At 34.8% G+C, this 12,573-nt stretch overlaps 1 protein-coding gene across 4 annotated transcripts in view; it reads left to right on the forward strand.

Moving 5' to 3' along the window:
* The window catches only part of HACE1 (HECT domain and ankyrin repeat containing E3 ubiquitin protein ligase 1), a 90,666-nt gene that overhangs the window by 47,643 nt on the left and 30,450 nt on the right, over nucleotides 1-12,573 (forward strand). For all 4 annotated transcript variants that reach the window (XR_013486971.1, XM_020998312.2, XM_020998314.2 and 1 more), the window contains 6 exons: nucleotides 2,761-3,098; nucleotides 4,658-4,726; nucleotides 4,918-5,005; nucleotides 9,059-9,170; nucleotides 9,271-9,368; nucleotides 9,577-9,664. Coding sequence is in view for 3 of the 4 variants with exons in the window: in XM_020998312.2 (XP_020853971.1) it covers nucleotides 2,761-3,098; nucleotides 4,658-4,726; nucleotides 4,918-5,005; nucleotides 9,059-9,170; nucleotides 9,271-9,368; nucleotides 9,577-9,664 (793 nt within the window). In the remaining variant the exon portion in view is untranslated. The remainder of the gene's footprint in view (nucleotides 1-2,760; nucleotides 3,099-4,657; nucleotides 4,727-4,917; nucleotides 5,006-9,058; nucleotides 9,171-9,270; nucleotides 9,369-9,576; nucleotides 9,665-12,573) is intronic.

Below are 12,573 nucleotides of genomic sequence, written 5' to 3' on the forward strand. Positions count from 1 at the left end.
TTCTTTCCTTCCAATTGGGGTTAAGTGACTTGCCCAGAGTCACACAGCTAGTAAGTGTTCTGTGTCTGAGGCCTGATTTGAACTCAGGTCTTCCTGACTCCAGGGCCACTGCTCTATCCACTGACCCACTTAGCTACTCCTATGAAGTCTTTTTCTATGGAAGTTTTAAAAAAGTAGATTTTTCTCTTAAATGGGATCCTGAGACTGACAATGCCTGAAGATAGTCTTGGATGACTCCCAAGTACCTAATTTTATTATTCCATAATTATGTAGAATTCCCATGTATAATCTTTTTTTCTGTCATACTTAAAATAGTCATATATTCTATTTTAAAAATTAAAATTTTTCAATTTGCAAATGATATTTTTCTTCCCATAGTCCTCTCTACACTATAAAAATAACAAAAAAGAAAAACATAATCCTTATAACAAATTTGCAACATCAGGAAAATGAAATTTCTATATTGACCATGCCAATTTTTATATAATGAGACACATGTGTCTCATTCTCCATATTTAGTTCATCACCTGTCAAGTGGGTAACATTCTTCATCATCAGTCCTATGGATCATGATTAACTATAGATCATAGTTCTTTAAGTCTTTCAAAGCTGTTCTTATAATACAAAGTATTCTGCTTTGGCTCACTTCACTCTACATCAATTAATAAAAGACTTCCTGTGTTTCTCTGAAACTGTCTCATTCTTCATTTCTTATAACACAATAGTATTCTTTTGCATTCTTATACAGTAATTTGTTCAGCCATTCCCCAATTGATGAACACTCCCTTGGATTCCAGTTTTTGGCCATCACAAAAAGAGCTACTATAAATATTTTTGTACTTGTAGGATTTTTTCCTCTTTTTTTGATTTCTTTGGAGTATGACCTTAGAAGTGGTATTGTTGGACCAAGGTATATATATATTAGTAACTTTTGGGGATGATTCAAAAATTCTTTCCAGAATGGCTATACCAGTTTATAGCAGTACCAGGAGTGCCCTAATATGCCTCCTTCTTCTGTTTTCTAGCCATTACATAATTTGTCATTTTCCTTTATTTTTGTCAGCTTTGCTAATATTATGGGTAGGAAGTAGAACCTTAGAGCTGCTTTAATTTGTGTTTTTCTGATTATTAGTAACTTAGAGCACTTTTTTATATGACTTTAGATAGTTTGGATTTCTTCCCTTGGGAATTGCCTGTTTATATCTTTTGACCATTTATCAACTGAGGAACGTTCTTTAAAAAGTGGTATTTAGAACAGTGTAGAAATGAAACAACAATTCAATTCAACAAATGTTTATTAAGCTCATACTTTGTTCAAGGCACTGTAGTAGGCACTAGGAATATAAAGACAACTCTAATTCTTATAGTCTTCTAGGAAGGTAATACAAAGTGTAGAATATAATAGAGGACAGGACAGAGCCAAGGGCTCTAGGAAAAATGGGGCAGGGAAAAAATTACCTCATCAGTTAAAGTCATTATTATTTTTTGGGGGGGGAGGGGGCGGCCCTAAGCAATGGGGTTAAATGACTTGCCTGGGTTCACACAGCTAATGTCAAGTGTCTGAGGTCAGATTTGAACTCAGGTCTTCCTGACTCCAGGGCCAGTGCTCTATCTACCGTGCCACCTAGCTGCCCCTAAAGTTTTTTGTTTTTTTTTTTTGTGGCTAGGCAGTCGGGTTAAGTGAGTTGCCCAGGGTTACACAGATAGTAAGTGTGTGTCTGAGGCTGGATTTGAACTCAGGTCCTCCTGAATCCAGGGCCGGTGCTCTATCCACTGTGCCACCTAGCTGCTTCTAAAGTCATTATTAATGGCTTTTTTTTTTTCTTGTATGGAAGTAAGGTTGGGACTGAATTTTCCAGCAAGTCTTTTTTATAATGGTTTAGTATTTTCCGTTTTTCAAGTGATTGTTCTAAGAATGCAGTAATTCTTGGGACTGGTATATGTTTCATTTTTAATCCATTTATTTTTAATGTGTTACATATACAAATTGTCTTAATTTGAAGAGTTCTTTGTAAGGAACACAGTAAGCTAATTGCATATCACAAGATAATTTATTTTTGAGAATCTTTTAAAGTGTAAATTTATATTTTGAAGTGATTGCAAAGCATGAAGTAAGTTGACATTGAGTAAATCGATATTCCATATAGTAACAATCTCCTTAGGGCTACTTTAGCAACAGATATGTGCTTTAAAAGAACAAAATTCATAAGATTTGTAGGATTTTAGAGGTAGAGTGCATCTTAGATATCATCTAGTTATATCCCTTTATTGTACAGATGAGAGAACCCAGTCTCAGTGGGGGGAAATGACTTGTTCAGGGACACATAGCTGCTGAGTAGTAGAGCTGAATAAAACAGAGCTGATGTCCTATAACTTTGAATCCGATATTTTTTCTGCTTCATTTGTGTCACTATATTGAATACTTTTTTTACAGAGTGACTATATGAATGAGACTAACTTTTCCATTATTCCTGAATTTTAATTTTTTTAATCTTTAAATTTTCTTGTGTTTATACTTTATAAATAAATTATTTTTTCTTCCTTTTATTGCAAATAAACCTGTATTTTACTTAAAACTGATAACCTTAGAGTTATTTCCTATAATTATCACCTCATTTTGAAAAAAGTAAACTGGCATGATTTACTTTTTATAATAGTTATTTGGAAATGTATTCTGTATATTTAAGGGATTATTTGTTAATAAATTGAACTTTTTTTCTTTAAATTAAAAATTACATTAAAATTTTCATTTTTTCATAGCCTTTGGAGTTGCTCTGGCACTCATTAGATGAATGGCTAGTGTTAATAGCCACAGAGTTGATGAAAAACAAAAAGGACTCCACCAACATCACATCTATTTTATTGAAGCAAAAGGGGCCAGATCGGCAAGATACTACTTCCATCCCTTCATTCAGCAGTCCAGGAACTGGGAGCAGAGAAAATCTATCCATTGACACAGGAGAATCTAAACCAGATGATGTTGCAGGGAAGCAGGAAGCTAGTGTGGATTGTCAGGATGTTATCTCCATGACAGCTAACCGGCTAAGTGCTGTCATTCAGGCTTTTTATATGTGCTGCTCTTGTCAGATGCCTCCAGGGTAAGAAGCTTTTTCCTTATTACTTTCATCTCTACTAAATAATAGAATTCTAGAGTCTTTATAATTTTAGTAATAAGACCTCACGTTTGTTAAATTTTTTGGTAGGTCTTTCACACACATTTTTAGAGCATAATGCTTTGGTCTCCAGTTTTAAAGAAGCTTCTTTAGATGTTCATAATAAAATTTTAAGAGACAGAATTGTAAAGAAAGGAAAAGTAAATTTAAATACCTTCATTTAAGGTATTTAAACATGAGGTAGATATTATGTAGAACTATTTAAGTATTGGAAAACATTTTTAGTTAGGCAGAGACTGTTTTAAGTTTTTTAAAGAAAAAAAGTAGCTTGTTGATACAAACATTCTCTAAGAATTTGATATTTGTATTTCTCTTTTAAAGATTGCTTGAATATTCTTTTTCCTCATTTTTCTAAAGCTCAAGAAAATTGAGTTAAGTAAGGTCATCAGCTCCAGTGGTTTAATTGTCATCTCTATACAAATGACTCAGAGATATATCTGTGTCTGTCTATTGATCATCTGTCTGGCTAGGCAGCCCCAGGCTTTCCCTGGAATTGTATTACCAGTTAGCTAGTGGACATTTCAAATTGGATGTACTGGAGCTATCTCAAGCTCAAAATATCCAAAATGGAATTGATTATTTTTTCTCCTGACTTCTTCTTTCCCATTTCCTCCTTTGCTTCTAAACTTCCCTGTTTCCGCCAGAGACACCATCAGCCTTCTAACCTCAGGTTCTTTTGACCCTTCTCTCTACTTATAGCTTAGCTTAGGCTCTCATCACTTTCCATCTAGATTATTGCAAATGTACTAATTGGTCTACCAGAAACTTGGAAAGACCCTCAAGTCTTTCCCCCACTTCAGTCTATCCTATACACTGTTGCCAGAGTGATTTTCTGTAAGTCTGTACCTGACAAAGGGGCTTCACTCTTCTATCAACTTCAGTGACTACCTGTTACTTATAGAATCAAATATGAACTTTTCTATTTTATCTTTTAAATCTTTTCAGTACCTGACTCCAGCTAACCCTTCTAGCCTCAATGGACATTACTCATCCTCTGTCCAACCAAGTTAGCCTTTTTTCTCTGTTCCTCACACACACAGTAGTCTACCTTCTATCTCTTTGTCTTTGCCTCGACCTTTCCCCCCCAACTGTAGTGCACTTTGTCCTTGATTCCTCCTCAAAGAATCCCTCTCCTTTAAGAAACAGCTCAAGTACCACCTTCTACATGAAACCTTTCCTGATTCCCTCTCCCCAATTCATAGGGCTTATCATCCTAAACTCCTTCATATTTAACTATTGTGTTATTTTTATTCTCCTTAGTTTGTATATACTTATTTATGTACTTGTTTCCCTTATTTGAATGTAAGCTGCTTTCAAATAGGGATATCCCAGGTGCCTGGTATGGTCCCTGGTATGTAGTAGATGTTCAATAAATGTGTGTTAATTGACTAAGACCCTTAGTCTTATGATCGTAGCGTTATATTCATTAAGTTGTAGCTCTTGTGTGTCCTGAGCCTAATGAATTTTGTTTTCCTTTCCTACAGAATGACTTCACCCCGTTTCATAGAATTTGTATGCAAACATGATGAAGTTCTAAAATGCTTTGTTAATCGGTAAGGCTTTTAGATATCTCCTACTGCTTAATTTAAGGTACCGTAAATAAAACATTTTATTATGTCTTCTATATGAAACTTCAGGATGGATGTTTTGATTTATGACTTTGTGTGTACATTTTGCCATGAATTTGCATCTTATTATATTCTATTCGTTTCTGCTAACTAAATAAAATACTTTTTTTCCTCAGAAACCCCAAAATAATTTTTGACCATTTTCACTTCCTCCTTGAGTGTCCTGAATTGATGTCAAGGTTCATGCATATCATAAAAGCACAGGTAGAGCCTTCTTTCACTTTGGGGTTTTTCTCTAATGAAAGCAAAACTGTATTTTTGAAATTTGAACACATGTTCCATTTTTAACCAGATTGTTTAGTATGATGTCTATCAACTCTATGTTTCTGCATTACCTTATATGGCATTATATGTTGAACTTATCTGTGTTGTGGAATATAGAAGCTTTTCTCATTTGCTTACTATAAGAAGGATATGGAAGCTTGTCATCTTGGTGGAGAGGGGAGTAAGCACCAGAGTATAAGGCTTTACCACTAAGTAGCAATATGTCCTATTGGACATCTATTCTTTATGTTCTTTATTCCAAATCCTTAAAATGTCAGATTGGAATAACAACATTTTTATGTCTTCCTTTATTGTCATTGAGAAATATTTGTTGAATATCTGTTTTGCAGGATTCATGTTATGGGGGAAAAAGGGGAAATAAGCAATCTGGCTCCTGACCTCCACTAAAAGCTTAAAATCTAGTTGGGGACATTTAGTAAACATTTATTAATCACCTTCTATGTGTAAGGTAGTGTGCAAGGCTCCTGGGATACAAAGATGAAATTGTAACATAAGATCCTGAAGTACTTTACAGTCTGATAATTTGTTCAGATTAGAATAAAAGTAAATGAGAGATTTACCCTTCAGATTGTTCTAAGTATAGTGAATAGGTCATCGGTGGGTGGCTAACACAGAAAAGCCACTGGTACTTTGTGGGAGCAGCCCATAGCGTTTTGATACTAGAAGCCTTTAAGGTTAAATACAAATCACGTGGGAGGACTTTTGACTCAAAACTAAGCTCTCAGGGTGAGTTAGAATGAAGCTTTATTATAATTAGTATCTAGGAGTAAGGCTCAGTTAGATTAGATAGTGGTGGATAAGTTAATGATTGTTGAAAACTACTGATTTGTATTTAGGCTTTTTTTTTTTTTGGCTAGGCAGTGGGGTTAAGTGACTTGCCCAGGGTCACGCAGCTAGTAAGTGTTATGTGTCTGAGGGCAGATTTGAACTCAGGTTCTCCTGAATCCAAGGCCGGTGCTCTTCTAGCTGCCCCCTATTTAGGCATTTTTTAAAAAAAATCTATAAGTACTGACTTTAAGTTAGAAACTGTTATTGTCTTATGGTTAGTTGTAGGAATATTATATTTTGATTTTAAAGAATATCAATAAGACATTCATGGTTGTGTTCTAGAAACGTTGTGTTCAGTGAAATGCCATTTGAACCATATATAGTAGATCAGAGTAACCCACTAGCATGTGGCAGTATTATACCCTATATTATAGAAAAACTAGCTATGCACAAAATAAATTTTCAAGAACAGCTCCAGTTAGAATTTAAAAAATTATTTTTATTGATAGCATTTTCGTATTACATTGATTTCTGAAAATATCCTTCCCCTGATCCAATGAGCCATCCCTTGTAATGAAGATAAAGGGTGGGAAAAAAGAGTTCTGCAAAATCAACCAATGCATTGGCTGTGTCTAACAATATATGCAGTATACCAAAGTCACCTACATCTGCAGTGCTGGGTGCTTTTTATCAACTTTTTTCTGTGGCTAGGGCTTGATCATTATAATTATTCAGCATTCAGTTTTTTCCTTATTTACTTTGTACTCATTGTGTACATTGTTTTTCTGGCTCTGGTTACTTCATATTCTATATCTTAAAAAAAATCAAAACAGGGCAGCTAGGTGGCACAGTGGATAGAGCACTGGCCCTGGATTCAGGAGGAGCTGAGTTCAAATATGGCCTCAGACACATAACACTTACTAACTGTGTGACCCTGGGCAAGTCACTTAACCCCATTGCCTAGCTAAAAAAAAAAATCAAAACATTTCTCAAGAAATTTAAATTCTATTCTAGACATTTAAAAAAACTCACCGTAATGGAAAGCAGTTGATGTAAGCATCAAATGAAAGATGCAGAGAAATAAGGAACTTAGAGGAGGAAACATACTTCTAGCAGGATTAGTCAGAGTAGACTGTCTTGGAGAAGGTGATATGCAGTTTGAGCCTTGTAAAATGAGTAAGATTTTGAAATAGAGCATCATTTTGGTTAGAGATCAGTATGATCCAATAGCTCTTCTTGACTTTTGCTTCTGAAACTTAATGTATTTGAGACCTCACTAATTTCTTTTTCTCTTTCCCATATTCCTTCAGATTTTATTTCTGTTAAAGACACTATTGTCATCCATCCTCCCAGGTCTTTATGTCTTATTTCTTTGACTTTACCTACCTCTTCACCTCCTGGGACTAATTTATCATCAAGTCCTATTGATTCTTCCTTCAAAATGTTTTAGATTCATTCTCTCATCTCCATTGTCACTGCTTAGTCAAGTGTCCTTATTGGCTTGTTTGTTACTGTAATTTCCTTCTTGCTGAGGGTTGTTTTTTTTTTGAGAAGGAGTGAAAAGTAGAAAATCTTTTATTTTTCTCTTCCAGCCCATTTTTTGTATTTTTCCTAGTCAGTAAACGTTTATTAAGCACCTACTATGTGCCACTCAGTGTGATACAAATGGAGATACAAATAGAAATAAAAATGACAGTCTTTGTCTTAAAAAGGTTATAATCTATTGGAGGAACACAAAAAGAGGCTGAAAAGGGAGGAGGGAAGATTTGTGGTGGGAGGGAGAATACAGTGGGGCCAGAAAATTATTCAGCATAGGAGCATGAAGGAAAAATCCAAAAGTGGTGTATTGCTTGCCAGAATTATGTCACACCTCCATGATAAAAAACAAACCAAAACAAAATTGCCTCAGTCCTTTGCTTTGTGTATCAAACACAGACTTTCTCTCTTTCTGCTTGTACAAACTTACAACTCATTTCCAGTTATCTTCCAACATTTATCCAAATGTCAAATCAATATCCTCTTCCTCTACTTTTGTCATGCTAATTCACATGCCTGATGTGAGCAAGAAACCTTAGTGTCCTTCATGTTACTCTTTCATACTGAAATGTCTTCTTTCTCTTCATTCAAACAAACCCTGACTTTACTTCAATACCTAATAGATAGCAAGGAGGAGTAGTTGAAAGAATACTAGGCTAGGAGATGAGAAATTTGGGTTTGGGTTTCATCTCTGTCACTCTCTTTATGATCTTGTGCTTCACTTTTCTTAGCTGTGAAATGAATTGATTGGACCAAATGATTTCTAGATCTCCTTGTAGCCCTAAGAATCTATGAATCTTTGAAAGTCATATCACTTTTATGATGTTTTTCTTACCTGATTTGGCCTCCACTTACTTTCTCAGATCTAAATTCCTGTCTAATCTGTAGTTTACATCACGTACTTTAAACATCTAAATATCTACTCCCTTGTGTTGTTCCATGATTGTTTCATATATTAAGCTTATGTCCTCAACTGGATTATAGATTGCTTGAGTGCAGAGATTTTATTCTATGCTTCTTTTTCATCTCCTACAGTACTAGCCAAATATAAGTGCTCAGTAAATATTTTCTAATGGATTACAAAGTTTTACTCATTGTTACCATTTTGTTTACTTAGTAGCTAATCAAAGTATCTACATCTGTCTTCAGACTTTTTTTTATTAGCTTCTGAGCTTTTGGAGAGAGGAAAGGGTACCAAATTCTTCTTAATTGCCAATCAAAAGGCCATCTCTTATTCCAAAGGGCAAAAATACAGGCTACATATGGGACTATTTTAATTTAAAATGAAATGAAACATGTACCATGATGTTTCCTGAGGATGAGAATTAATTTTTGAAAGCCTTGTTGAGCTTGAAAAGACACTAATTTTTTGTAGATGTGTTTAATTACATGTCTGACATTAAAATAGTAGCTGGACATAAATTTCTAAATTATCAAAGGTATCCTGTTGAAAATGGTAGCAACTTCTAGAAAATATGTAAGTTGTACATAGTTCTGCTTTTATTTTGTGAGCAGTTGCTGAAATGTTTGAACATTATCATCTAATCAACTAATTACTCATAGGAGTCTCAGAATGGTACTTTATAATCTTAGTATTTTGCATAATGCTTAAAGCAAAAATGATAATTATATAATTGGACTGTTTAACACATCTCTTTTTTTTGGTAGCCTTTTAAAGATCGTTGTGAGTGGTTCTACGAACATTTGCATTCGGGACAATCAGATTCAGACATGGTACACAGGCCAGTGAATGAAAATGATATCCTGCTGGTTCATAGAGGTAAATTTATTTGACAAAGAAGCTAATGCATATGAAATTCATGAAACTTTTTTTGATAATTATTTTTAAGATATAAAACTAATCAGTGTTACATATGTAGATTCCATTTTTAGGAGTAGCTGTGAAGTTGTGTCTAAAGCAAATTGTGCAAAGCTAAAACAGGGGATTGCTGTGCGTTTCCATGGAGAAGAAGGCATGGTGGGTATAAAAATAAATGAAAAGTATATCACTACATAAAAAAGACTGAAATATACTTACATAGAACTTAACAGTAAGTGGAAATAGAAGAAATTTAATTAAAATTTTATTTTCCTCTTATTTTAAAATGTTATAATATATTCTAAGATCTGTGTGCATATGTATTATCTTTTCCCATTATTTGTTATTTTTATTTCCTTATACCCAGGGTCAAGGGGTTGTACGTGAGTGGTTTGATATTTTATCTAATGAGATAATTAACCCTGATTATGCACTGTTCACCCAATCAGCTGATGGTAAATATATAATTTATTTTATATTGACAGTTATTAATATCTTACATTTGTATAATATGTTAAAGGATTCAAAGTGTAGTATTTATTTACATGATATCGTTTGCTAAGATTGTCAGGTCCTCTATTATTTTCATTATTTTATAGGTAAAGGAGCTAAGGCTTAGAGTAGTGACTTGGCCAAAGAAAATGCAGAGCAAAGACTAGAATCCAAATCTTTTGACCCAAAATTTAATGTTATTTTTGTCATAACCATGTTTCGTATTGAGGACTAGAATAGTTACACACATATTTACAAAACAAACATATTTCTCTCCCTTTTTCCTGTTTATGGTCATAATAGCACTTTTTTTTTAAACCGAAAAAAGACAACTTATTTTTTTAATCATCTAATTCTATAAGATCTTACTCTTTGATCTTAATTCACTGACATTGTTTCAAGATCAGAATTACCTAGCTTCTTGTGTAACAATTTGAAGTTAAATTATTTTCAATCAGTAAATCCGCTAGCCTTTATTAAGTGCCTACTATGTGTAAAGTGCTGGTAATACAAAGAAAGGCTAAAAACAGTCAAGGAGCTCATAGTTTAATGGAGGACACAACATTCAAACAACTGTAGACAAACAAGATATGTGCAGGATAAATTGTGGCTAGTCTCAGAAGGAAGCAGCTAAGGTTGAAGGTTAGATTTTAGCTGGGACTTGAAGGAAACTAGGAGATGGACATGAGAAAGAAGAGAGTTCCAGGTATATGGGGCAGCCAGTGAAAATACCTGGAACTGGACAATGGAATGTTTTGCAAGGAGCATCAAGAAGGCCAGTGTCACTGGATTATAGAATACATGGGAGAGAATAAGATGTGAGAAGACTGTGAATGTAGAAGGGGCTCAGGTTATGAAGGACTTTAAAAGCCAAATAATATTTTATATTTGATCCTAGAGGTAATGGGGAGCCACTGGAGTTGATCAAATGGCAGCTTGAGGGAGTAAGAAAAGTGACATAGTCAAACCTATACTCTGGAAGATCATTTTGATAGCTGAATATAGGATGGTTTGGAGTAGGTAGAGACTTGAGGCAGGGACACAAACCAAAAAGACTACTGCAGTAGTTCAGATGAGAATTGGGGAGTTAAGTTTGACACCTAGGTTGTAAATCTAGATGATTGGGAGCATGGTGGCATCCTGGATAGTATGAAGGGCATTTGGAAGAAAGGGTTTTGGGGAGAGATATTGAAGCATGTTGAGTTTAAAATGCCTAAAATCCAATCAAGATGTTCAGCTCTAGACTGTAGCTCATCACAGGCTTGAGAATCCTCACCATAAAGATGAAACCTGAATCTGTGGAGGCTGATGAGATCGCCAGGTGAAATGGAATATAGGGAGTAGAAAAGAAGGCCTAGGCCTAGGAAAAAGAGTCTGAGAAGGACTTGTCTGATATATAGAAGAACCAGGATAGAACGATGTCACCGAAACCTAGAAAGAAGATGGCATCAAGAAGAGTGTGATTGATCGTGTCAGAGGCTGCAGGGAGGTAAAAAAGAGTGAGGATTGATAAAAGGTCATTAGATTTGTCAATTAAGATATCACTGGTAATTTTTGACAGCAGTTTCAGTTGAGTGATACAGTCAGGAGCTGGATTGCAAAGGCTTAAGGCTAATGAACAACTATCTTATTGAGATTCATGAAGTTTACTTGAAACTCTCAGCCCTTACATTCCACCTTATTGCAAGTACACTGGACTTAGTGTTTTCATTCATTACCACCCTAGAGAAATTAAAAATTGTAGGTGTGCAAAATAATTAGTCAGATTCTCTTGTGGTTTAAAGCAGAATATGAAGATTCCTCAAAATTTGAACGCTTTTGCAAACTTTATCTCTTTCTGATACCTGCTTTGCCTCTTCGAATTTTGTAAGCACAGTGAGAAAGTGAAATAAAAGGGAAAAGATTTTTTTAAAATCTTCATGTTTAAGTTGAGGTGCTTTGGCATTAGTTTATATTGTACTGGATTCTAAAATAATCAGTTTGCTACCTTATTGTTTGTTAGCAACATTGTGATGCTTGCTTTAACTTCTAGCTTTTAAGTCTCTCTCCTCTTCAGTCCATCCTCTAAGTTTATAGGTTTACAGATGGAGGATGGAAGTGACCTTTGATGTCATCTATTCTAAACCCTTCATTTTACATACAGATAGGAAAATGGAAGCCCAGAGAGGTGAGATGACTTGCCCAAGAACACACAGAGAATAAGTGGCAGAGCTGGCATTTGAACCCATTCCCTTATAATGCTAAATCCATTACTTTTTCAACTGATATTCTTCACAGTTGCTCACAAAATCTCCCTCAAGTAAATCTGACTAGGTTACTCCCCTGCTCAGAAATCTACATTGGCTCCTTATTGCTTTTAGCATAAAATACAAACTTAGTTGAGATTTTAAAGCTCTTCATATCCATCTCTGGGTTACATTTCCCAGTTTATAGTACTTTGCTTCTTTTTTGGCGGGTTCTGAGTTCTCTCCAAATTGGCTAACTTGCTATTCCCGAATCTGGCATGGTATTTGTTCCTGGAATGGAATAATCTTCCTCCTCACCTGTATCTTTCACAGTCTTTAATTTACTTCAGTGTTTAACTTGTGCTAACTCCTATACCTTTCCTGATTGCCCCTCATTGTTAGTGCTTCCTTGCTTTTTACATAATACTCTTATTACAAGATGTTATCTCTTTAATAGAATGTAAACTCTTTGAGACCAGGATCATCTGCTCTTGATTTTGTCTTTGCATTTCCAGCACCTAGCATAGTACCATTCACTTGGTGTTTAATAAGTGCAAGGTGGATTGAATTAGGTATTTTGTGATAAGAGATTTTTATGATGGGTAGACTGGTGATTTTTTTTTTTTGACATGTACTGCTAGGCACAA

Source organism: Phascolarctos cinereus, unplaced genomic scaffold (genome assembly GCF_003287225.1).
Source record: "Phascolarctos cinereus isolate Bilbo 61053 unplaced genomic scaffold, phaCin_HiC Scaffold_5;HRSCAF=322, whole genome shotgun sequence".
In the NCBI taxonomy this organism is placed as follows: Eukaryota; Metazoa; Chordata; class Mammalia; order Diprotodontia; family Phascolarctidae; genus Phascolarctos; species Phascolarctos cinereus.